Below are 27311 nucleotides of genomic sequence, written 5' to 3'. Positions count from 1 at the left end.
GTTACTCCTGGGCTTGCAAACTCATGCAAACCCCCACCAAGCACATTACAAACAACACAATACCGAATATAATGTAATAAGAAGTAGTGACCCAGAATGCAAAGAGATACAGGGTCTTGTCACAGAAGTCGTTGCTGCTGGGGTCAGTGTAGTTTGGCTCGTAGATTTCGTAAATCCACACATTTCCACAAATGAACCAGGCAAGGAGAAAGACTTGTACAACAGCCTGCAAAGGGCTCACGCTTTTTTCTTCTTGGTCCCGTTCTTTATATCTGATACCACAAGTGCAGCAGTTGGCAAAAATTCCTGCCGCTCCAGCCACGATCAAGTAAATGGGAATCATGTTTTCCACAGGACACTCATCCTTGTATTTGACACCTTTTAAGAGATAAACAGACGTTTTGTAGGTAAAACTGCCGTATGCTCAGTTCGTAATTAGTACAAAGCAGTAATGAAATGTGAAATGCAGTTATGGAAAAACGGGCCTCCTATGTCCAACATATAGAGAAGAACTAAAAAATTAGTGGGACAACTTTGAACTGGGATCAGAGGATACCCGTACAAAAATGGCGGAGGCTTTGAATGAATGGTGAAGGATCACTAAAGCTCTGTTTATCAGCAAGGTATAAAAGAGTTATGATGATGATGATGATGATGATGATGAGGATGATGACGATGATGATGATGATGATGAGGATGATGAGGATGATGATGATGATCATGATGATAATGATTAATAAAGACAACTCAAAATAATTGAGTGGAGCTACTGTCATCTTAACACTTTTCACGTACTGTACGTTTTCCCGACATTTATCTCAGATTTCCTGAAAGTTCACTGCTACACATTCCCACTTTCGTGCAGAGAGAATTTATAATGGGAACAAAGTTATTGTTGACATTTGAGTCTCAAATCAAAAACTGAAATCCGATGGAGAGTGAGGTGTAGTCAGGTGGATTCCAACGCGATTCGAGACTTGAAACTCGAAAACGTTTACACCATGTTTCACCTTTTTGCAAGTGGGATGCCACCTGATTGTATTCGTATTCTCGGTATTGAACTGGATCGTAGCTTAAATTGGAGGTTCTTGTGGAGGAATATATATAGCTAGAGAGTGATATGCGGGCCATGTTGCAAAGGCCAGTTAACTTAGGCCCCGGTTTAAGGTGATCAGTGGACTTCCAAATCTGTGTAAAGGTGGTTTATTTTAAGTAGATAAATAGTTTTCTAGTATGGGATACAACCCTTCTTTCCCGGGGGGAAGGGGGGTACTTGGTTTCAATTTTGCTGGGTATGTGCCGCTGGCCTCTCAGAGCCCCTGCCCCATGCATTATAGTCTATTTTGTAGCCAGTTATAGACCCCATGTTAGTCACTTTTGGGAAAATGCAATTTTCGCGATACCAACTAAGTCACTTTCTATTTATGCATTTACTTTGTTCTGGACCGGTGGTTTTGTGCTATTGTGTAACTGGTTTATTGAAGTTGTGGTTTCAAGAACAGAATGTAATGCAAGGGGATTGTTAACTTTAATAAACAACAACTTTCTGACTTTTTTAGCCGAGACCATGTTGACTCCCTACGTAATAGAATTTTCTTACCCCAAACATCCGAAAATGTGCGACCCCTTTCTAGTATAACTCTATTGAAAATGCAACCCCATTATAGTCAATCCAGTCGTGAAAGTGCGACCCCATCCAGCGGCACATCCCCATTAGCCTCTTATAAGGAAGTGCCCCCCCCCCCCCCCGGGCCTTCTTGTTACAGTCAGCAGCAGACAATCGATGTGACTGTTGGCAAAATTGAAAATGGCTGAGAACGTGGTTTTGTTAAACACCGTCTAAACTGTCTTTTATTAAAAGCTGAGCCTAACGATCCAAAGAAAGAGCTCATTAGACAGGGGATTGTAACAGAGGGGAAACTTTACCTTAAAACGTCTTGTTAGTTTTTGTGATAGCAGCGGCAAAAAGGATATATCGGTTCGGTAAGTGTAACTTTAAAAACCCAACTAGTTCGGTACTTACCATGCTCCTATAATCAAACTATAATCACACAAATGTATTTGGCTTGCTCAGAATTGTATCTTGGAAAAAACGCCATAAAAATTGGTATGATCTTCACTTGATGCCTTTCTGATAAACCTTAGTGTTTTTAGGAGCATTTCAGTTCATATTTGTTTGAGCGAAGTTATTAGTTAATTATAGTTTTAACACATTTCTGACCAAAGAAAAACAAGGAAATATCGATCTCTGGGCCAAAGTACCCTACCCCACCCCCCCCCCCCCATCCCTACATCACCTCCCCCTCCCCTCATACATGCCTTATAAATTTATACACTTACCAATAACTATCATCGCTATCTGGAGTGGAAATTGAACCAAACATACCATGGCAATGACAGTCGGAACTGTAAAACATAAATACTGATTATTTTTGAGATTAATAAAAATACGAAAGAATGACGAATGAATTATGAAGGAAGTAAAAATTAAGTAATTTGAAGTAAACGCGGTGACGTGAATTCCAAATCAAAGACCTAGTGAGTACAAATCCAGTGGTTCATTTGATGTCAATTTAATACACCATTGTACTTGGCTACCAACTTAAAACATTCTCACCATTTGTTTTCGTCATTATGCAACAAACTTCAACGGTTTCAACTTAAATAACTTACGTGTGCTTAGAGCAACCACAACAAAGGCCTTCAACGCTTCCATACAGTTTGCCATGTCTGCTTTCTAAACTTGGGAATTTTACCAATGTGAGATTTTGAGCTGCTCACCGTCTGCGAAAATAAAAATAGTTAATTCAAACGTCCAAAGCTCTTCTTCTTGCCCAATTATCAGTAAATTATTGGCAGCTAGAGTCAGTCTGAGCCTTTTATTTACGATAGATGCATTTTTATAGTGAGTGACACTTTCGAGTTTGCCTGTGTCACTCACTGAAACACGAGCCAGTTTTCGGACAAACCCGAATCCGCGGAACAGTATACGGGTAAATTTTCGTTTATGAGCGAGTGGCTAAAGCCGGAAGACAAAAGACACGTTCCTATACTTCACAACAATGATTAACAGCACGTATAATAAAAACTGTAAAATCACGGGCCGGAAAAAAGCCTAGTTCTTGTGATTTCTTTTGGTCTCAAGATAACCACGTTTCGTCAGCACCGCAGTTATAAATCTTTCCCTGTATTTTCACTTGAGTGGTGACCCCCGTTCATGATTTAAAATGATATGCAAAGGCCAATATATTGAACTTGTTTTTAAATGCGTCATCCTAACAAGACGATTCACTTGCAACATTACTCTGGAAACAGAAACAGTGAGGCCAATTTGTGACCGGTCCATCTTGGCACTCGATCGTCGACAGAATTTGACAAAAGGTATCGATACGCATTGGCATAAATTCTGGCCCGTCAGCCCAACTAGATCACTGATGCTAGCTGGCGAATATAATAATTCAACCATAAAAGTTGAAATGAAATGCCCGCTGAGACGGAATTTTTTACAAGTTATATACCAAGTAAAATGCCTAGCATACTAACTCATCTTACTGGACCTAATTCTTGACATCAATCTATCGTTAACTGTTTGTAATTAAACATCAAGGAAGTGCTGTTAGAAAGACAGCAACCTTGCTGTGAGCGATGGCGTTAATCGGCTGGTTCCACCCGTGAATTAAAGTTTTCCTTGTCAAGGCAGTTTCCATCATAACTTCGGTTTGTTTGTCCGTAAAAGCCGCCTGAAACACGTTTTCAACGGACTTGCCTTAATTTATTAATACGCCAGTTTTAGAACAAGGAGGGTTGTCTTAGAAAAACTAGCAAATTTTCAGGGGTACCCAACAATGCACTTCGCTGAATATGTGTTTGGACTGAAAGCCTTAATCGCCTACTGATCAGAAATTCGGATTTAAATAAATTGTAAAGAAAATCTAAAGTTTCCTTCGACAAAATTATGGCAGCTCAAAATTTCGCAACACTGGAACTGACTCATTCCTTTCGTTTTGAAGGGACAAACATGTCGAGACTGAAGGTCAGCTAGTATTTTTTGTAAAACCAACTGAACAACAGCTAGTAAATTTGGGGAACAAGATTCCATTTCCTAAAACTTTCTGCAACTTAAATTTTCAGCTTAAACATAAGAACAGGTCAAACTTAGTGTATTAGCTTACAAATATGTCTTTGAAAAGGAACAAAACGATTTGGGAAAACAGGAACTGACAGCATTTTACAACGGCATTTAATTTTCTGGTGTTGCCAGGAAACCTCTGAATTTTTGTTGTACGTACGAGAGTAGTATTTGTCAAATTTGTTCGTGTGCAACCTACATACGTAAAAAGGAACTCTCTAAAAAGTCTAATTTCTAATTTAAGGTTCGATCTTTTTCTAAAGCACTGAAATACTTCTTTCGATTATCGCTTACCTAGATCGACTGTTGACACTGCAAAATCCTCCGCTTTAGCCGCTAAGGTGAAGGAGGGGCTTCCAGGAGCTGGACGCCTCCGGGGCTCATCTCCCATAGCAACGAACGGTTGGTTCAAGAGGAAGAAAAGCTATTGTTTTAGAACCAATGAAAATGAAGGAGCAATATACCTTTGCTGCCCTCGACGGTGAAAAACATGGCGGAAAGGACTGAAATAGTCACGCAGCGCAAAATACCCGAAGAAAATCGAGTGAATTCTCGAAATTTTCGCCCAGAAAACCCGATGCGTGTTTTCGCCGTCCTTTTAGCAGTGTTCTGGTCGCCTTAAAAGATTCGAAATTGTGAACTGCTCTGAGTTTTCTACAACAGATGGCACTCAAAACTTCGAACAGTGGTACTGGAAGAATTCGATTGCGTGGTAAGTGTTTTATTAGTAATTCGTTCTTTTGCGTAATTCAAGAGCGAAGTTTGGGGTTTTCTACGGGTTGGGACGCCATCTTTAAATTTCTTCTCCAGACTAAAGAAATAAACAGGTTGTTTTTATTCAATTTTTTCCATTTTGCTTGGGTTTTTTTAGCATCATGGAGCAATGAAATGTCTTTATTCAGTCAAAAATGTACAATATGCCACTTTTAGTGTAGAAGAAATGATGTTTTGCGCAGTTTTAATCGCTAATCAACGCGTGAGCAAGACTTGATTTAATTTCATGAATCACAAAAGGCAAAATACATAAGCTTCAGTTTGACACGGTTTCAGTGTAAAAAATATTAAAGTGCTACAGTAGCTATAATACAAAATGCTAAGACAGCTGTAATAAAATATAATAAAACCATCCGTTTATTCCAGCTCTGCCTGGTTCCTTTTCAGGTTTCTTGTCTTCTTCTCAGGAATGATTTTCCTGTTCTCTGGGTGGACAATCAAATAGTGCTCCTGCAGCATTTGCTTGAGCCGATTAGTGGCTGGTTTGACTTTGCAATATGTTGTTGCAAGTTGCACAAATTCATGGTGAATGGATTCACCGCCCTGTTCTCCAACGAAACCAAGTGGGAAGTGCCATTTACGAATGAATGGGACAACATGTTCCTCCAACATGTGGAGCTTTGGAGGGAAGGTTTTGTCACTGAACTTTGTTCTGATATATGCCATCAGTTGTTTGATGTCATCCTCTGAAATTAAAAAGCAGTCCAAGACAATACGACATCAACTTGCTCTTGTTTATTGTAGAGTTAGGTTGTTAACAATAGTCATTTACCACTGGTATGTCATTACCTCAAGGACATTGGAAGAACTAAAAAGCTTTGTGAACTTTATATTGGCATCCAGGGCCGGAGACGGATAGAAAAGAGACCCGGGGAACTAGGTTGCGTTGGCATTTGTTTTTACCCTCAATGTAATGTGTAGCTACATGTACACTGTAGTACAACATAATGTGAATTACAAGTTCTTGTCTACAAGAATTTATCAAAACTTGTGGTAGCTTTAAAGGGACACTGTCACGGCGATTTCGCTATATTTTCGTCAAAATGGCTCAAATATTTGACAAAGAACCTTTTTTCTAACATGAAATTGCTGTTAGAACCCTGGGAAGGAAATATCAAGGGATTTTTCCAGGGAAGAACAAACTATAAGCAGTTTTTGACAACTTCTCTACAATACACAGGAGGAACTTGAAAAAATTGGCCAATATTTTTTCAAGTTGCAATCCATTTCCATCCTAGCCATCCCCAGCCAAAGATAATTAATACTAGTTTCTGTGCATTATTAGGGTTATTGTTAACAAAACTGAACCATTATTTTGACGATTCCATCTATTCAAATATGTTTTTGGCTATTAAAAGTAACAAAAAAAATCGGTGACACTGCCCCTTTAATTCCACTCTTAAGTGTTATATACCTTTTTTGTAATAAATTTTGTTGATTAGTTTAGTCCCTTTTTCCTAGGTGGGAAAATCGGCCAGGTGTTTTTATAGAGAAAGTTTATATTTACCCAATATTTTGATTTCAGGTTCTTTCATGGGCTTGCTTGAGTTTATCTTAAAGTGACACGTGGAAAACAGGGAGAATAGCTTGAAATATTTTTCTTTGATGCCTTCTGCGATTCCAAGTAATTCTGGGCAGGTGTCTCTGGTAACATTTGTGACAACACTGCAGAGTTTTTCAATGTTCCTTTCCTGTAATGAGTCAGCATAGATTAGACAACCATTTAAAAAATACATTTTAAGATTTTCAATTCAATAATTAGTAAATGTGTGTACCTGAAGACAAATATTAATGTGATTTCCCACAAAGCTGTTACTGTGGTACATGTACGCCTGTCGTTTCACGTTTATTGATTGGATAGTGTTTTCTAACTCTTTCAATATCCTGCCTTCCTCTCGGGCAAATTTTGTGGCTGCTGTGATGTTGACAGCAGCAGTCTCCTAGTAAACCAAGAATAAGATTGAAATGTTGTGAGACATCATAACAGGAAAGAGAACATTAAGTAAGACTAGTCAAGTGTGGGGGTAAGGGTGTCTAGGTTTGTTACTTTACCTTTTGTTGAGCTTGTTCTTGCAGTAGTTTAAGCGTGTCCAAGAGTTGTAATATCACAGGATGTCCCAGGGCATTGTCTAAGTCAAGCCTTGATGTGGCAATGAGATATGTGATGTACTCCTGGGTGGCTGCTGCTTGCTCCAAGCACTGCTTGGCTTGTATCTCATGTTTATGTGCTTCCCTTAGGGACTGTAAGTGAGAGTCAATGGTTAAATCATTAGGATCTGCCTCACTTTCAGCAAGCTTGGTAATGATCCTTTCATCCATTTCACTGCGCTCATTTTCATACAGCGCATAATACTTGAGAAACAAGCCAAGGCTAATGTGAAGTCCAGGAATACAAATCTGAAAAGAGTAAGCAAAATCACAATTAACAGCAATGATATTAGTATTAAATTATGGGTATCTATGTCATCTTTACTTGATATATGGGAATGTTGAAGAGAGGAGCATGTATGACATTGTAGAAGTCTTTGGCCTTCTTCACATCCCCTCCAGCTGCCTCAAACTTCTGTAACATTTGGCTCAAGTGCTGGATGGTGCGGATAGTGACTGGTCCTCTCTGGTCCTTCGGCAGCTTCATTTGGATTGATAGTATAGTACACCAAAGACATGGATGTCGTCCTAAAAATTATAAAAAAGAAGTTAAGTTACTAGATAGATTTTGTTATAAATATAATTGTGTATCTGGGACTGTCTTGATGATAAGGAAAACTCACCATTTGCTCCTGTTATTCCAATGACTTTACATAGGAATTCGTAGTCCCCGAACATAAACAGGCGGATAGTTTTGTTTCTAAATGTTTCAAAAGAAAAAAAAAAGAGTTTGGAAGCAAATGAGATTATCCAGCAACAACAATTAAACTCATCATAGCAATGGTAATATTGATTATATCTCCTTACTGCCACTGAGTTTGCACCAGATCATCAAGCTGTTCCTTGTGGGGCATTGTCGCTGTTACCATGTTGTTTCTGGTGTCCTTTGCTTCGAACAGACAGAAAACCACATTCTTCTTGCTCGAGTTTGGCTTCTCAACATTGGCTAGTTGGAAGCCAAACTTCATTTTCACATAAATTTCATTGCCAGGGATGTTGCCATCATGCCAGGTTAAATGCTCATCCCTGATAACATAATGAACATGCAAATAGTAATTATTATAGCAAAACGTTCTTTAACTCTCTCAAATCTTTTAAAAAAATGTTAAATTAACAAGTTGAATATTGACTTTGAATTGCTTTCAATGAAGTTTGTTATCTTTTCTTTGACATCTGGTACATAGGCACATGGAGTTCCCTTGATGACTGTCACCACCTTTTTCCCTCTTTTCTCCGAGTGTTCCATTAGCAGCATCTCCGACTCGAGGTTGTCACCAATTTGTTCATCTTTTTGTTTTCGCTGTTTCTTCTCGCTGTCAATACCAATGCCCCATTGACTGAGCCACCTACAAATTGTAACCAATTTAGAAATAGTTAAATTTTTTTTTTGGTTTAACCTTTTGTTCTGAATTCTACTTTACATTTACCTGCGCAGTTTCTTGAGACCAAACCATGGCAGACCCATGTCAGCTTTCATTGCTAGAGCCTCTCCCTGTGGGACCTACAGTACCAATTCCTTTCCGAGCCCCTCTTTAAGAAGTTCCCGACATCCCTTTTTCTGCATTTGTATTTGATGAACAAGATGGAGGGTTCCCTTCCCTTTGCTCACAGGTTCTCCCAGATTTTGTAGAGGGTTAGTCCTGTTCCTCTTCTGTCGGTCGCAAACCTCGTCACTGGCCTGATGCGGTTGTGCCACTGCAACTGATCTTAAAGGCTTTAATAAAAATAGCGACAATTAGATCCTTTACTTTGTTTTGTATTTTAAATGCTGTTTACACTAATTAAAACAGTTATTATCTTTCCACCTGTTTTGAGCATGGCTGTTTTTCCATCAGCTGATGCCTTCATTTTGGACTTTAGGAACAAAGTAACCATGCGCTCCATTTCGGGGGAAATCTCTCCCTGGCGAAGCTGTTCCATTGCTTGCTCCAAAGTGGCTGAAGGGGGGTCAGCTGCTGGGTTAGGGGCAGGGTTGGGGACTGCAATATTAGCTTGACCAGTACACAAATGGTTTTGTGGTCTTCATAGGATAGCTCACAGTAACAATTTTTACATCTTACTGTGAGTTCTGCTGTAAGCCTCAGAACCATTCGTGCTGGCTTTTTTATGTGGTCTGCTGAGCTTAGCTCGGTCCTGCATACAGGGCAGTCTAGGGAAAAGCCTGAATGCTGAAGGGCCTGTTTGAAACATTCCCCACAGAAATAGTGTTCACAGAGTGTTTCCACTGGTTTGAATAGGATCTCTTTACAAACAGGACAGTAAAAATCATCCTTGACTTCCTGTGAAAATTCAAAGTCCGTTGCCATGTGATAGGAAATTGGACTGTCCATTTCAATGTCTTCAACTTTTCGCGTGAGACTCAAGGCCGTCTCTTGTCGCTGGTGATCTGCTACTACAGTCGAACCTGTATATAACGGCCCTGTATTGAGCGGCCAGTTTTTAAAGTCCCGATTGTTTGCTCATACAAACGCTGTATTTGTTACCTGTACTAGGCGGCCACCTCTATTAAGCGGCCGCGGCCACCCTGTAGCAGTCTTATGTTTGTCTTTCTTTGTTATTTTTACCAGGGCCGTACATAGCGCGGGGGCAGAGGGGGCAGCTGCCCCCGCCAGGAAAACTCAATTTGTTTCTAACATCACACTGATCACAAGAAAATCGACTAATTGACTGAAAAATTATTCCTTCAATGTGAATTCCAAATAATTATTTTGGAAAATCTGTTGAGGCAAAAGCCAGTACCGGTTTTGTTATGAAAATAATGATTTTGTCAGTTTGGGCTGCCTATTGTTTAGAACTTTCTGGCGCGTGTTTAAGCCTTTTTAGATCTAGCTTATACAAGTATTTTTGTTTTTCAGAGATAAATTGGTTTTAAAAGCCTGCGCTGCTCGCAAGTATTTGTAGCGGGTTTGGATTTAACCATCATATGTTCATCATCCGACAGATCATTTGCGCCTAATGATTTTTGAGTTTCCTCTTTTGAATTCTCTTCGTTTTGAATATGACCTCTTATTCCGTGTGTTCAACGACGGTGGTTTTATGCCACATAGGGCATTTCAGCTGTGTTTGGCTTGGCTCTTTTAAGTTCTTGATAGTTTTAACTGCCTTTCTTGTTGAGATTTGGCAATATTAGGACAGAAATTAATCATTGCTTGTATCATGCAATGAGCTTCATTCTTTAATTGTTGCAATGCCGTGCCCGGCTTGTGTTTGTCACAAGGAGTTGTGTTTCTTGGCACGGCTATTTGGTTTTTTGGGTCTCTAGTAATCGTTGTAGCGTGTTATAGAGCTATGCAACGTGTCACAGTAATACTGAAAAGGCTTGAATTGCATTTAAACATAGTTAGTAGAGGAGACTGTTTATGAAAGTCGGCAAAAATCAAGAGCAAAAACAACGGTGCTGCAATTTAGGTTGAAAGCTCCCTGACAGTGCACAACCTTTTGTTCTTTGGTCACACATTCAGACTGAATAAATTAATGGTACTTTTCTATTGGTCAGTTTTTTCAACTTAATTGGAGTGCTATTGAGCGTTGTCACCTTTGTGCACCTTCAAGGGCAAAAAAGGCCAACAAAAACCTGAAACAAAGGAACAATGATGGGCTTCATAACCATTGCCCTTTATTAACTATGATTTAAATAACGACTGTGTTTTTGCAAACGCTTCGCTCCACAGATATAGTGCATTTGAATTGTGGAAGCTCACTGATTTTCTCCCTTTGTTTACAGCAGTGCATCGACTGTGTTTTAAAATAAGAGACAATATTTGCTTCAAGCTAAACAAGACGTTACTTCCATAAAAAGTCATGACAATTTAAAACAAAAAGCATCGGTGTGTGTTTTTTTTTCTCTAATCGTCGTAGAGGCAACTTTCTGTGTAGGAGTAAAAACAAACTTAATGACCAACTAGAAACCCTGTCTTCATACGGTAGACCCCTGTGAGGGATGTGCGGAGTTTGCCCCCAGAGACAAAAAATCCTAGGTACGGCCCTGTTTACCTGTATTAAGCGGCCACCCTTGAATGGAAACTAAGCCATATGTCATTTTATGCGGTATTTTATTGTGTTTAAAATGCGATCCAGCATCACTATAAAGAAATAACATGTACTAAGCTACTGGTAAGCTGATACTCGGCCGTTAAATATAGTTAACGCTTTTCAGATGTCCGCAATGTGCTGAAGTACAGTACCATATATCACGAACGCTCAAAAAAAGTTTGTTTTGAATATGCTTCACTCTTTAGCAAGAAATTCCTCTTTAATTAACTTGTTCTTCAGCCATGTGACATTGAACATTGAGCGTAACAACTATGAAATGACAGAATGAGATATTTTGTTGTGAACTGTAAGTCATAGAAATAGAGCACTGTATACCGTAGGAGAGTAGAGGACAATTTATTGCATAGTACTTTTACACAATGTTATGTATATTATACCCGGTTAAGTTACAAGTTGGCACTGAACTTTGTTTAAAGTATTGATCACTTGAAAGAGTGTTGATTGTCCTATTGTTTCCTTGCATGAAGTGTTTTTGTATGATACGCCATTAAAATTGACATTAGACCACGCCCAGTGAGTATTTTTAGTGATCCTGTATTAAGCGGTCACCTGTATTAAGCGGCCAGTTACTCAAGTCCCGAGGGTGGCCGTTATATACAGGTTCGACTGTATATATGAAGCGTTATTAGGGTCAAAATTAAAATACAAATTATGTTATTGTGGTTAGCATTTTATTCGGCCACATTGTTGAATTATGTTCCAACGCTTGATCGAATTATGTTTGGCTCTTTTCAATTATGTTCGGAAGTTTAGACTGACTACCCAAATTTTGTTTGGCTGATAACTACAGTGGTAGGTTTCTTGATTTATGATTTTTGCTTTTATTATTCATATCGAATTATGTTCGGCTCTATGGAATTATCGCAAAAAGCTAGAGGAGGAGTACCCCAAGCTTTCTCAAGGTTGAGGCTTTGAGCTAATGAGAACGGGCCATCAGGGTAGTAACACCATCCGGTAACACCATCCTTACTACCACAATACCCTCAGCAAGTGGATACTCTGTACCCTTTATTTCTGAGAGACAGCTCCGGACTGGGACAGGCTTTAGCTTACATTCGACCGCCTGCAACGTGACTTGGATAAAAGTCCAGTAGTCAAGGTGACTTTCTTTCTCCTCCTTCGCCATTAGCTGTAAACTCCGCTTGAAATGAGAAGTTTTGACTAAAACCGTCACCTTCACTTTGTCTAAGCAGTTCTGCCGCTTCTTGAATGAGGGGCATTACAGCTTCTCACAATAGCGCACAACAGCATTATACAACCAGTCGAGACGGAACTGTATAAAATCGCACTGACAAGTATTTTGTTCAATCAAACCGATAATATCACTTACATGCCTACCCAATTCGAAAGTTATCGACTCGTCCGCCATGTTTGAGCAGCACACAAAGGCTGGAAATAATTAGAATAAATCATGAAAAAAGCGGGAAAATGTGCTCGTCCCAGGACTGCCCGTACGTTTCTTCTCGCGAGGCTCCAGCCCATTTTCGATATGAATAATAAAAGCAAACTCATAAATCAAGAAACCTACCAATGTAGTTATCAGCCAAACAAAATTTGGGTAGTCAGTCTAAACTTCCGAACATAATTGAAAAGAGCCAAACATAATTCGATCAAACGTTGGAACATAATTCAACAATGTAGCCGAATAAAATGCTAAACACCATAACATAATTTGTATTTTAATTTTGACCCTAATAACGCTTCATAGCTGTAGGGGTCTCTTCCGTTGTTTTAAATTTTTTCTTACCCCGTTTCAGTTTTTTAGGTCTTCCTCCCTTCTTTTTTTTGTGAGCTGGTGGTGATCTAAAGTAAAGGGTATTCTACTTATCTGATGGATTCTTTGTTACCAGAAAACTCAGAGGGGTCAAGAATGTCGTAACAAACGAAAAATTAAATAAGCGCCGCGGCGCTTATTCGAGTAAATACGGTATTCTCTTATCTTAATCTCGCTTATGTTAGGTCAAGGAAACAATTTTAGCTTTCAGTTCTCTTTTCTTGGATATATTTGCTTCAAAATTACTCTTCCCCGCTTGGTTTACCGCACTGTCATAAAACTTTACGCTCAGTGGCTTTTGATATTTCCTGCCGTTTTGTAAAATTAATCAGTGCTTTATGGTACTCAAGCAAAATAATTTCTAACATGTTCTAACGCTCGCTCCGGTGTCTGAGGTCCTTCGAAAGCCTGCCGGGTCGCACGATTCTTGTCTTACTAAATTACTCGCTTATCTCAGTCTCGCTTACCTTGGGTCAAGTAAAAGAAAATTAGCTTTCAGTTCTCTTTTGCTGGATATAGTTGCTTCAAAATTAATCGCATGGTTAATCGCATGGTTTTACAATGACAACTAAAATAGCGCCAAAATCCAAAAGTTGTAAAAGTATACATAAGCAAGAAAAATTCAATACAAAAACAAGGGCCCTAAAAATATGTACAGAAAATTGTTCAAACATTTGAAAATTAACTAAATAATAACTAAATGTTTGTTTAAAAAGAAACATTTTTAACTTATTTTTAAAATACCAACTGACGTACAGTTCCTTATTTCAATGGGTAAAGGGTTCCATAATTTTAGGAGTACAGACAGAGAACGCTCTGTCTCCACAACTCTTCAAATTAGAGAAAGGGGTAACTATTAGTTTTGAAGATGAAGATCTAAAGTTGTGTGCAGGAATGCAAATGAAAAGTAGGTCTTGTCTATACTGACAGGTGACAAGTTATGAAGAGCTTTATAAGTAAACATCAAAATTGATCAACTGGGAGCCAATGGAGGCCGGTCTCTTAGTATCGGGGTGGTGTGGTCGTGCTTGCTCCCTTTCACTATAAGGCGTGCCGCATACTATAGTTTGAACCCGTTGAACATTTGTTTGCCCTCTGTAATAAAATGTGCTTTTACGTGGCTCTTGTGATATTTCCGGCAGTTTTGTAATGCAAGCATTATGGTACTCAAGCGAAACAATTTCTAGGCCCTGTTTACATGGAAAGGGCGGGGGGAAGGGAAGGGGGTGGGGGGAGAGATCCTAAAAGGCGAAACAGCTTTTCGTTTGTTTTACATGCAGAAATTTCGGTCGGAAAGGTTACCAAGTAGAGAAGGATACCAGACGAAATAGTTGGCCTTTAGCGGCTGAACGAAGTGAACGCCCAGCCGCCCGCCATGCTTTTTGGCCCTAGTACTAGGACCTTCCAAGCGAAGGTAGTTTACATAGTACTAGGATCTTCCTACTCCCAGCTGGGAAGATCATATCGCTAGATTGATCCTAGTGCTATTACCAAGTACAACTTTTTGCATGTAAAAGGAGTACCGAAAACATCAGTGGCGCTAGAATGTTCCAGCCTCCAGGATCTTTATTCCATGCAAGTGCTAGGATCTTCCTCCGTCCAGTGTAAACACCCCGGTAAAATACCAAGTAAAACTACTTTGGATAACTGTAATTCAACATTTTTAATTCAACATTAATTCCTGTCAAGGTTTATTTATTACCGCGCAGGACACGCATTTGCTAATCTCAGTTTGCTGTCACAATCAACTGTTTTCTAAACCAGCCAAGCTCCTGGAAGCTCGTCTTCATCTTAGCGACTAAAGCGGAGGATACATCAACAGTTGATCTGGGTAAGCGATAAACGAAAAGAGAGGCATTTTGTTTTAGAAAAAAAAATCGAACTTTAGATTCGAATTTAGACTACTTAAAGAATTCCTTGTTACGCATGTTAGGTTGCACGCGAGCAAGTTTTCCTACACTTCACAAGTAGTTCATTCTATTCTCGTCAGTAGACAAAATTCAGAGGCACCCAACGCCAGAAAATTTAAACGTCGTTTTTCCTGTGTTCCCCGATCATTTCAGTTATCCCCTTGCGAAGACATAGTTGTGTAAGCAAATGCAGTTTGATCTGTATAGATGTTTTGGCTGAAAATTAAAGTTGCAGTTAAGTTGCAGTTAAGTCGCATTTATACCGATGCGCATCGATACTTTGTGCCTGACTACAGTGTAGAAAAACTTGCTCGCGTGTAAATTCGAATTTCAAGTTCGATTTTTTTTCTAAAACAAAATGCTGCTTTTTTCCATTATTGCTTCTCCAGATCGACTGTTGATACTGATGTCCTCTGCTTTACCCGCTAAGGTGAAGGAGGAGCTTCCAAGAGCTTCGCTAGTTAAGCAGTTGATTGTCACAGCAAACTGAGTTTAACAAATGCGTGTCCTACGCGGTAATAAATCAGCGTTTAAACTTGACAGGAATTAAAAATGTTGAATCACAGTTATCGAAAGTAGTTTTACTCGGTATTATGAGGGGCTGTTTAAACTGGACGGAGGAAGATCCTAGCACTTGCATGCAATAAAGATCCTAGAGCTCATATCATTCTAGCGCCACTGATGTCAGTTTTTCCTATTCAGTTTACATGCAAAAGTTTGTACTTGGTAATAGCACTACGATCATTCTAGCGATAGGATCTTCCTAACTGAGAGTAGGGAGATCCTAGTACTATGTAAACTACCTTTGCTCGGAAGCGTGTCCTAGTACTAGGGCCAAAAAGCATGGCGGCGGCTGGGCGTTCACTCCGTTTAGCTGCTAAAAGTGGACAATTTCGTCTGGTATCCTTCTCTACTTGGTGACCATTCCGTCCGAAATTTCTGCATGTAAACCAAACGAAAAGTTATTTCGCCTTTTAGGATCTTCCCCCTTCCATGTTAACAGGGCCTAGAAATTATTTCGCTTGAGTACCATAATGCATGCATTACAAAACTGCCGGAAATATCACAAGAGCCACGGAAAAGCAAGTTTTATTACAGCACGCGGCAAACAAATCTTCAACAAGATCAAACTATAGTATGCGACACGCCTTCTATTGAAAGGGAGCAAGCACGACCACATTATCCCGGTCATCCCGGTACTAAGAGACCTCCATTATTTGGCTAATGCATGTTGAACTTTTTTTCTGTTGTCATTGCTGTAATCTCAAAACTTAAGGCTTCTAATCACTGAATCTACTAACATTTTTGTTTATTAAGTTATTTGTATAGCTTATTACTGTGCACTAGCTTGTCTAAATGTTTGACATTCTACTTTATTAATGCGAGCGGTGTACATGTTGACTTTCAGAGGAGTAACAAGGACCTCGACGACTAGTTAGGACATTTAAGGCGTAGCTTTCGGAAGTTTTCTAAATAGCAGATTTCTCGCTAGTTCTTCGACAAGATGAAAAACAAAATCAAATGCTTTATTTAGAAGATAAAATCTTTTCCTTACCTTGGCTTTAAGACAAAAAATGATTAGCAGCGAAAATATTAAATAACTTTTCATATAAGTTATGACGTAATTTCTCTTTCCGCGGCAACACTTGCAAGTTTCTTACAACCGGATTTTGTCTGTATCGTTTAACAATTATTGTATTTCATCTCGTCACAGAAAGGAACGCGATTTTGTGGAATAGGTGTTAAAGATTTCTTTTCTAATAACTTTGTTTTTTTTCAGCTCCTGAGAAAAATATTTCTTGTGAAAAGATCCGGGACATAATTAAAAATGTGGGCGAAACCAGAAGCGACGTTAACAAGGTCAAAGAAACTGTTTCCAAGGTAACGATTTAAGATGATATTTTTCTTAGAAAGTAACTACCTAACTGGTCTGGGTGCAAGTCTTTTTCTCGAGCACTAACTAACATAACTCCGGCTCAGAATAAAAGCAACGTTTTGGGTAGGGAAAGTGTTTAAGCAACTGAAAGAAAAGACGATTCTCAGATCGTTTTATGGACGCTTGTTGTTGTTATTTATCGTTGGTAAGTTTGCAAGCAGCACCTATTTCGGGGGGGGGGGGGGGGGGCAGGAATATTGCCTCTTAGTCCAGTAAACGGGCCGTTCGTGTAAGACTTTTACCGGAAGCGTTTAAATGCGCATATTTTAGCTTTATTTCAGTATTTATTTAATCTAAAGAAAACAAGGCTATGGTTTATAAGGATATGTATGTCGTTTTATGTCATTTAATTTCAGAAACACCGTATTGAAATCGTGTCTTTTACAAAACAAACTAGATGTTCTTAAACATGCATATGTCTGCTTCTCTATAAGGTCACTAACAACAAAACAGGTCTTCCTGGGCCCCCAGGCAAGGACGGTTTGAGAGGTGAACCCGGTGCTCGCGACTTACAAGGAATTCAGGGACCTCAAGGACCACAAGGGGCACAGGGGCGACAAGGGCCATCAGGACCTCAGAGACCTAGAGGTTTAAATGGAACACAAGGACCAATGGGACCTCCCGGAGCACAAGGATCACAAGGACTTCGAGGGAGCATAGGACCTATGGGCTTTAATGGCTCTCAGGGCCCACCAGGACCACCTGGCCCTGAGGGACCGAGAGGGCCACCTGGATATAATGGGTCACTGTCAAGCGGAGGCGGGTCAGAGAGACCAGGGGAACCAGGCCCTCCCGGGAATATGACTCTCTGTCAGTACAAGAACAAAGAGGAAACTGCACAAACCGCAGGAGACTCAGCAGATTCTGTGGTTTTGCTTCGGGAAGATGAGCATAAGGTAGTCTGCAAAGCTTTTCTCAGTGTTCATTAAACCTGGGACACACTGCACAACATTGCTTGCAACGACCGGTCACACACGTCACTGTTTTTCCGCCGCAGAAGATATTGCATGTGCCGCCTCCCCAGTAGAATGATGATATGTAGTGCGTCTCGCGAAAATTTATAACACACGTGCAGGGCCTTTGTTTTACTCGTTAAATCTTTTTGTTTTGTGACGTTCTCGTTGCCTTCGCAGTATTAGCTTCTCAAGCTCTCTTATATTGCACTCAGTTTTATGCAGTAATTGTCTTTTTGACCTATCACGATGATCTATCTTTTTTCAGGGCTGGAAAATTGTTGCCGCCACGTGCTCAACTGAAAGAGCCGCAGAATACGTTTTTAGGGATGCGCTTGTTGAGCCAAGTACAAACGTCATCGTGTACAGTTGTCAATGCAGAGGAGCGTCAAGACATTTTACCGGAGTTAATAACATGGTGTGTGTGATACACTACTGGATTTGTCCACTTATAAGTTGAGACATACGACGTATCAAATAAAAAGTAAAATAGCCTTAACTACACTAAACAGGATCAAAGAAAACCAAAATTAAACAATTGTAATGCGAAATCGCGCAGAATATCGCCTGGCCAAGTTGGCTAAAATTAGGGGACATTCCGCAAGATTGAGAAGGATGACTGTTTTGTTTATTCAACACACTGATAACAAAGTACACTTTTATTGCAGAAAAGCTGGAGACGATTTTTAATTCCCCATTTTTCTCGCTGACACACGAAACTACCTACATCGAAGGATATCTTGTTGTCCAATGGACCACAAGTATTTAGTGCACCATGACCATATTTGGGCAGTCTTACAATGTGTTCAATAATAACACTTTTAATTATATGAATTCCATTTAGTTTTCCTACTTCTTAGTGCAAGTGATTGGTTTCTTGTATCACTACGTCTTCTCCAAATATCACTGACAACGAAATAGTTGAATCGTGAAGCAATTGTAACGCATGTCTTTGTTAAGGGCAGCGCGGTCGTGTGGTTAGAGTGCCGGATTTCCTTCCCTTTTTTTAAGCATTATTGGTTCAACTTGAATTATAAAAGAAACGAATAATAAAAGAGTCGCCTCTGGTGCGTTGTAGACATTTACAAAAGCACGCGAGAATTTGTAAGAAAACAAGCAAAATAATTAGACAACCACGAGCTGTGTGCGTGTGTCGAGTGCTTCTTCCACTTCTCGAGTGTTCTTCAGCTCAACAATGCATGGGTAACAGGCCTTAAGTTCTTTCATAAAATGTCCTGGGAATTCCACTCACTTTCAAACTTGTAGGCTGTTTATAAACCTTCACGGCAATTTCCCTGCACCCCCACCATCCCAATTTCCTTTAAATTCTAATTCAATTTATTATTATGAAAACTTGCACTCTAACCATGAAGGAATTAAGCTTAACTGCAGATTAACATTCATTGTAAAATATAATTAACGCATGCGCACATGCGCTTGGCCTTTGGATTTTTTAAAGCCACGTGGAATGTAGCGGAACTTGATATACGTAATAACAAGGAAACCAGACCAAAGACCTAAGTAGGTACACTCTCTTGTTAAATACAAGAACCTTTTTTTAGAGGAACGTTGAGGCTGAGATTAACTAAAATTTAAGAACATACTAAGAACTTTACCCAGGCTGAGAGTAAGTTAAGAACATTTTTTTATTATTTTGACCAAATGTTTTTAAAATGAATAGTATAAATGCGAATAGAATAATACATGTAAAACTTCAATATATCCAGTCCACATTACAGCACATACACTCTGATTTTTTTTATAAGAACCTTTTTTATAAGAACGTCGAGGCTGAGATTAAGCAAAATTTTAAGAACGTATTAAGAACATTCCTCAGGCTGAGAGTCGATTAAGAACGGTTTTATTTTGCTAATCGGTATATAAAATCAATGCAACAAATAGAAATTAACCAAAATACTTAAGGGCATGTTTTGTATAACCGTTATCAGTGGTGACACACATCTCGGTTTGTCATAATCAGCAGTTCTTGATACCTTATCTCAGCAGACAATGCACTTTGATAGGTTTACAGGTCACATTCTCAAAGATTTACTGAAATACATGTAGTGTATACCATGTAATTTAAGAACATCTCAAGAACGTTTTCAGCCTCAAATCGCAAAAAAATATAAGAACATTCAGCCTCAGCTCCAAAATTAGACGTTCTTTTTAAAAAAACAGAGTGTATTGGTCACGAACGCAAAAAAAAAATAATTGAAATACTATAAGAGGTAACTTTAGACCAATTTAATGACTTCTCAGGCTCAAATTGTCGAAAAAAAAAAAAACGTTCAGCCTCGAGCTCAGCCCCCAATTTAGACGTTCTCATTAAAAAGAGTGTATGGCGATACATTAAAAACATTAAACATATGGAAGTGAGGTAGTGATTTATAATTTAAAACCTGTATACGTGTACATAGCAGATCAATAAAAGGGGTATCGAATGGTCTTTGCGAGCATGCGAGCACTTTAGAAAATACAGATGGCGAGCGTCTTTAGTAAAATACAGATGACGAACAGCGAACACTTCGAGTACCTCGTAAATTTTCGGCTAGCCGGAATCTCTCTTTTATTTAATAAAAGGATACGTTGTTTTGCGCCTAGTAATAGCTAATAATCTGGCTGACACCTCCAAAACAGAACAATAGTCACAGGCTGAACTAAGTTGAAGAAATACTGAAGCCAGAGGTAAGGATGTTCCAACCTTTCTGTTTTAACAATAGCATACCCGATTTATCGTTTATATATGTATAAAAAATAACTACAAAGGAGGATTAAATATCGAGCAATCGAGCACATGTTAACGAGAATGCGAGCATGCGAGCAGTTGCAAACATTTTGCGAGCACGAGCAAGCGAGCACCCGTGTAATTTTTGCAAGCAATTCGAGCAGAGGCCAAATTTTGCGAGCACTTTTAAATTGAATGAGACCATTCGATACCCCTAATAGAATATATATAAATACAGTTGTCTCAATCTGGAAGAATTTTTGAATCTTTTTTTTTTTCTCGATAAAAGATACTTCATGTCTAATGCTTTAGGTTGTCCACTCTTTCACAAAGAAATTAGCTACACAGCAGATTTTTCACTGGAAACCCACAAGGGTTCACTTCAAGGCTCTTCTTTATACGTGTTCATTAAATTCTCAGCTTTCAGAGGATCTCTTTTATCATGTTTTAAATGACAATGATAATTCTATTGATGATGTTTCACTAAAAGTGCGCGTTTATTCATACAGCACAGCTATACCTGATTCAATGTTGGTTAAGTATTCACTACGCTAATAAAAATTAAGTCTGTAGAGCGTTTTTAAAATGTACAAAAATGCCCTTGACAAAACTGACGAAGAGATATAGTCTAATACTATACAAACGTTAATTAACTGCATTGACAGAAAATCCGTCGTGCATGCTATTTGAAATATTTCCCTTATTCAATGATTTGGTAGTTTGTCGGTTCCTTGTTTTCGTCTGTTTGTCTGTTCAATTCGTTAACCCGATCCGCATTCATTTGTTTGTTTGTTCGTTTGTTTGTTTGTTGTTTTGTTCGTCTGTTCATTGGGTCATTCGTTCGTTCCCTTCTTTCTTTCTTCATTTATACACCGTAGCTTTCGTTACTCTCGGCTTGGAAACCCACGCAAATCCCCATTAAAAGGATTACAAGGAACACAAATCCGAATATTATGTAATAAGAAGTAGTGACCCAGAATGCAAAGAGATACAGGGTCTTGTTACAGAAGGCGTTGCTGCTGGGGTCAGTGTAGTTTGGTTCGTAGATTTCGTAAATCCACATATTTCCACAAATGAACCAGGAGAGGAGAAAGACTTGTACAACAATCTGTAAAGGGTTCACGCTTATTTCTTCTTGGCTGCTGGTTTTATATCTGATGGTACAAGTGCAGCAGTTGGCAAAAAGTCCTGCCGCTCCAGCCACGATCAAGTAAATGGGAATCATGCTTTCCACAGGACACTCATCCTTGTATTTGACACCTTTAAAGAGATAAACAGACGTTTTGTGGGTAAAACTGCCGTATGCTGAGTTCGTGATTAGTACAAAGCAGTAATGAAATGTGAAATGCAGTTATGGAAAAACGGGTGTCCTATGTCCAACATAGAGAGAAGTAATAAAAAATTAGTGGGACAACTTTGAACTGGGATCGGAGAATACCCGCACAAAAATGGCGGAGGCTTTGAATGAATGGTGAAGGATCACTAAAGGCCTGTTTATCAGTAAGGCAAGAAAAGTTATGATGATGACGATGATGATAATGATGATGATGATGATGATGATGATGATGATGATGATGATAATGATGATGATGATGATGATGATGATGATGATGATGATGATCATGATTACTAAAGACAACTCAAAATTATTGAGTAGAACTATTGTCAACTTAACACTTTTCACGTACTGTACTTTTCCTCAACACTTATCGCAGTTTTCCCGAAAGTTCGCTGCTACACACTCCCACTCTCGTGCTGAGAGATTTTATTTAATTTTTTTTTATTTTCAACACATTTTATTGTCGAAGTTTGCTCTAAGAGGAAAAAAAACTCAGCGAGAGGGCTCACTTCGAAATAACATTGAATTGAAAATTTTCATTAAATAATAATTAGTCAAAGCGGCAGCAAAACTAGCCTGTGAACAGGCTCCCAAGTGGGGTTTATAGGGAGAAGACAAAAATCGAGCTCAGAGAGGAGGGGGAGAAAGAAAGGGAGCCCGGCCCCATACGGCGCTCCGCTCACCCGGCTCGCCGATTTTTCTTTTCGCCCCATACCCCGCACCCCACTTGGGAGCCTGTTCACAGGCTACAGCAAAACAAACAAAAAACAGCATTAAGTAATGCTAACAGGTGGAAAATACACATCTCTTTGATTCAGATATAAAAGACTGGACATGAAAAAAATGTATCATTATTTTTCTTAGGAGAAAGTAACTGTGATCCAAACAGAAAAACTGATACTATTTGTGCTTTAGACATAAAAAACCACCTGTCAGCAAATATGCGAGCAGCAGAGGAGAGCAGATTAATTCTACGGGCAGAATAAAGTGGACATTAAAGAAGAAAATGTTTAATTGTCTCGCTGTAGAAACCACAGAAACACACGGGGCTTTCTTTGCAACCTATTTTATAAACATCAGTAATAGTTAAGCGCGCAAGTGTCTAAAAGTAAACGAGAGTGGAAAATTGCATTAAATTTATCAATAGTGGTGTTATAATTAGGTACATTGTAAAAGCAAAATAAAGCTTTTTTAAAAGAACCAATGGATTCGAGACAACGTATGTCAAAACTAATGTCATTCCACAAGGTAGTAGTTGAGGGAAAAAAAGATTCTTTAAAACGCTCAGTACGGCTTGCAAGAAGAGAGTAATTTGATGCCGTACGTAAGGAGTAAGTTGTCCTTTCACTAACTTGTAAGGGTAATAAATCAACTAAATAACTAGGACAAAAGTTATAAACGATCTTAAAATATAACAGTAATTTATTAAGGCTCTTCTAGTTTTGAGATCTTCCCACCCAAGTTCTTGACGATGCTTGCTGGTCCCCTTCATAGCCCCGGTTACGATTTTAGCTGCCTCATATTGCACATTCTCGAGGAGATCACTTTCGCTTTCGGTACATCCGTCCCATTATATGTCAGCACCAAAGATTTGTAATTTATAATGGGAACAAAGTATATTGTTGACACTTAAGTCTAAAATCAAAGACTGAAATCAGAAGGAGAGTCACGTGGTGTCAGGTGGATTCCAACGCGAAACTTCAAACTTGTAAACGTTTTCACCATGTTTTACCTTTTAGCAAGTGCGATGTCACATGACCATATACGTATTCTATTTATTGAACTGGATGACGCTTGCAAAGGAGACTCTTGTGGAGGAATATACACCGTATTCACAAATGGCGGACACGCGCGGAAAAGACTGGCACTACGCATCACAACGAGGCGTTTTAGGATAAACAAAAAAAATTTCCAGCGAATGTAAGCTTCTAGAGGGTCGATAAGTGCTGAGTTTCTAAAAATTGATTTTTGTCTGATCACTTAGTCCGAATGAGTTCAAGTTCTAGTGTTTATTATTTATTGATTGCCTTCTTGTAGCAATCTCAAATGCAAACTAGACACTCACGGGGAAAAACTGAGTTAGATTGTTTGTTTCAAACCTTCGAGTGTAATGTCTACAGAAAATATTAAAAGTTGTTAGAAAGGTCTTCACTCTAGCAGGAGCCACAAAGGTTTATTCAATGTATTTTTTGGAAAGGGAATTAAAACAGGTTTCGAAGGAAAGAAAATTAATCTACAAACGGACGCAGTTCCAATGAGGGTTGCGTGATGATTACTACTCGGAAGTTCCGATCACAAAAGCTACAAAAACCGACTCCGGGCCACTATCGTGAACAGCTCTAATCCCTAAAAAACGAAAACAAAAGGAGGTGGAGGGAAGCTACTGAAAGAAAAGTTTAACGAAGGAAGCAATATGTGAGCCAAGACTTAAATATTTCGCTACATTTTAGGCGCTTTTCTCCCGAAATAAAAAAGATATCATGCATCGCAAGATTGGCCAAGATTCATGCAAGTCATTGAAAATGTGGCAGTTACCAAAGTCAAGAGGAACTACTAGAAGTAAGGTATCAATTTTAAGAAAACGATCCTGCAAGGAAATTCAGGAATGTTACTCTCTAATGCGTTATATTGTAACTGCATTACAAGGAATGGCAAGTTTAGGAACCTAGTGTAAAGCGAAATACGATAATCTAATTCTGACAAATTACCTAATTAAGTATGCAAATCTTTAATGATTTTAACCGAAATGCCGGTTAAAAAGGCACAATGCTGTTTTCTCTAGTCCCTGTTTAACGGAATACAATTTTCTCATTCAGGCAAGAAATGTTCCTTCTGAGCTTGTTCCATTATTACACAGTTGGATTTTGATAACTTCATCGATTGATTTAACAAATTATGAATTTTGAGGGGACTGCATTCTCTGCTAGTTTTTTACAGTACGGGTGACAATATAAATGAATCGGAACAGACAAGTCTTGGTTCACCTGTTGCTTCTTTTTAAATTATTCGTCCAGCCGTTTCTCTCCACATCCTTCACGTCTTTTCGTTGTCGTATTCGTTTTTTTTTTCTTGGTATTATAGCGGTTTAGACAAATGGTTGCAGTCAGTCGCTTGCGCTCGGAACGTCCGATACGAAGTTGATCACGCAACTCTCGTTAGAAATTCATTCTTTTGTATGTTCATTTTGTTTCCTTCAAGACCTATCTTACCTTCGGGTCCCAAAAGACATACCAAACAAACTTCTGTAGTATCTCTATCCATCTGCGCTCGAAAGTTGAATCCTTCGGAAACAAAAACTCTAACCGATTTGTTTCCGTAATTGTCTATTTTGCATTTGGGATTGCTACAAGAAACGAACCAAGAAACACTAGACCTCTCTCGTTCGGAATAAAACCAGCGATCTGAAAAACTTGCTGTTTAAGAGCTTATTAGCTTAATAGTGTCTTTGTGAACTTGTACTCGCAGGCAAATTATTTTTTGTTTATCCTAAAACGCCTCGTTTTGATGCCTAGCCGAGTGCCAGTTTTTTCCCGCGCATAAGCTATTTGTGAATACCGTGTATATCAAAAGATATTTCCATGTGAAAAAATTCCTTCCCTTTGCAAGTTAGTTCTAGTTCAATACGGCAGATTCAAATACCGCTCTATTAAATGGGCACTGTCACCAATTTTTAGTGTCACTTTCAACAGCCAAAAGATATATTTGTATGAATGTAAACGTTAAAATAATGGTCCTGTTTTGTTAATGGCAATAACCCTACTAATGCACAGAAACTACTATTATAAATCTCTGGCTGCGAATGGCTAGGATGGAAATGGATTGCAACTTGAAAAAATTGGCCATTTTTTTCAAGTTTCTTCGAAGTATTTTGGAAAAATGGTTAGAAATCGGCCTCATACATAAAAAAAAATCATGATAATAAATAAAATAAAAAACCTCATACATGCCTTATAAACTTACTGACACTTACCAATGACTATCATCGCTATCTGTAGTGGAACTTGAACCAAGCATACAATGACAATGGCAGTCACAACTGTAAAAACAGAAATACAGATAATTTTGATATTAATGAAAACACGAAAGAATGGCAAATGAATTAAGAAGTAAGTAAAATATGAAGTAATTTGAAGTAAACTCTGTGACGCGAATTCCAAATCAAATCCTAGGGAGTGAGTACAAATCCAGTGGTTCATTTGATGTCAATTACACCAGTTTAGCTCAGATTGTACTTGGCTACCAAGTTAAAACTATCACTATTTGTTTTCGTCATTATGCAACAAAATTCAACGGTTTAAACTAAATAACTTACTTGCGCTTAGAGCAACCACAACAAAGGTCTTCAACGCTTTCATTTAAAATCAGTTTGATGTCTGCTTTCTAAACTTGGGAATTTTACCAATGTGAGATTTTGTGCTGCTCACCGTCTGCGAAAATAAAAATGGTTAATTCAAACGTCCAAAGCTCTTCTTCTTGCCCAGTTATAAGTAAATTATTGGTAGCTAGAGTCAGTCTGAGCGTTTTATTTACGATAGATGGGTTTTTATAGTAAGTGACAGTGTCACTCACTGAAACACGAAATTTTCGGACAAACCCGATATCCGTAGAACAATATACGGGTCAAATATTTAAGTTAGTGTTTAAAGCCGGAAGAAAAAAGCATCCAGGCAGCTTCCTATATTTCACAACAATAGCACGTACACTAAAGATTGTATAATCACGGGCCGGAGAAAAGCCGAGTTCTTGTGGTTTCTTTTGGTTTCAAGATAACCATGTTTCGTCAGCACCGCAGTTAAAATTTTCCCTGTACTTTCACTTGAGTAGTGACCCCGATCATGATTTAAAATGATGTAAGCAAAGGCCAATATATGAGAAATATTGAACTTGTTTGTAAATGTGGCGTCATCCTAACAAGACTTCCGTTAAATTAAATGTGACAGACGTGCATAACAGAAAAAGGCACGTTTCACTTGCAAAATTATTCTGGAAACAGTGAGGCCAATTTGTCAGGGGCACCCAACGAATCGTTTCGGTAAATTATCTGTTCGGAAGGCCTTTAATCGACCCCTACAATTTCCTAAAGGGAATTTTTACCTCGAACGTTCGTGATATGGGAAATTTAAGGCCTAGTGTCAGTTCGGATTGATAGAAATTTGGTTTCGGGTACCGAAGAAAAGTCAGCTAAGATTTTCGGAAAGGAAATAAGACCTAAGGTTTTCGAAAAATGGACATAAACGAATCGAACGCCCTAGCACTTTCGAAAAGACTCAAGTTCCCCTAGAATGAACGAACAGATAAAAATATTATAGCGCGGCCTAAAATGAACCTACAGAGCTTAAAGGCACTCCAGATAGCCTAGAATTGCGTTCCAAAGGATTTGAGAGAGTTGGGTGCCCCTGATTTGTGACCGGTCCATCTTGGCATTCGAACGTCGACAGAATTTTACAAAACGTATCGATACGCATTGGCATAGATTCAGGCCTGTCTGCCCAACTAGATCATTGTTGCTAGCTGGCGAATAAAACAATTCAACCGTAAAAGTTGAAATGAAATGTCCGCTGAGACCA

At 38.8% G+C, this 27311-nt stretch overlaps 3 protein-coding genes and 1 long non-coding RNA gene across 5 annotated transcripts; 1 reads left to right on the top strand and 3 right to left on the bottom strand.

The window, feature by feature from the left end:
- LOC146487385 (transmembrane protein 272-like) lies at window positions 1–26229 on the bottom strand. 2 transcript variants are annotated; one of them, XM_085088839.1, is made up of 3 exons: window positions 26057–26229; window positions 25715–25780; window positions 1–378 (listed from the first exon to the last, which is right to left on the bottom strand). In XM_085088839.1, exons 1-3 carry the CDS (start codon window positions 26097–26099, stop codon window positions 2–4), a joined length of 486 nt encoding a protein of 161 aa, XP_084944965.1. In that variant the 5' UTR covers window positions 26100–26229; the 3' UTR covers window position 1. The 2 variants fall into 2 exon arrangements, with proteins under 2 accessions (XP_084944965.1, XP_084944958.1); XM_085088832.1 differs by lacking the exon at window positions 1–378 and adding an exon at window positions 19682–21665.
- LOC146487388 (uncharacterized) lies at window positions 5261–7222 on the bottom strand. The gene is made up of 4 exons (XM_085084615.1): window positions 6956–7222; window positions 6679–6843; window positions 6411–6594; window positions 5261–5589 (listed from the first exon to the last, which is right to left on the bottom strand). The coding sequence occupies exons 1-4, from the start codon at window positions 7220–7222 to the stop codon at window positions 5261–5263; spliced, it is 945 nt and encodes a 314-aa protein (XP_084940741.1).
- On the bottom strand, window positions 7362–9478 carry LOC146487387 (uncharacterized). Its single transcript, XM_085088718.1, has 5 exons — window positions 8479–9478; window positions 8182–8397; window positions 7859–8077; window positions 7675–7751; window positions 7362–7579 (listed from the first exon to the last, which is right to left on the bottom strand). The coding sequence occupies exons 1-5, from the start codon at window positions 8526–8528 to the stop codon at window positions 7362–7364; spliced, it is 780 nt and encodes a 259-aa protein (XP_084944844.1). The 5' UTR covers window positions 8529–9478.
- Window positions 17523–18675, top strand: LOC146487386 (uncharacterized). Its single transcript, XR_014857817.1, has 2 exons — window positions 17523–17620; window positions 17946–18675. It is a non-coding gene; the product is annotated as an uncharacterized LOC146487386 (long non-coding RNA).
- Window positions 26230–27311: the final 1082 nt, after the last annotated feature.

Source organism: Pavona decussata, unplaced genomic scaffold (genome assembly GCF_977016875.1).
Source record: "Pavona decussata unplaced genomic scaffold, jaPavDecu1.1 SCAFFOLD_16, whole genome shotgun sequence".
Taxonomy (NCBI): Eukaryota; Metazoa; Cnidaria; class Anthozoa; order Scleractinia; family Agariciidae; genus Pavona; species Pavona decussata.
This window is presented reverse-complemented; position numbering and strand designations above follow the sequence as displayed.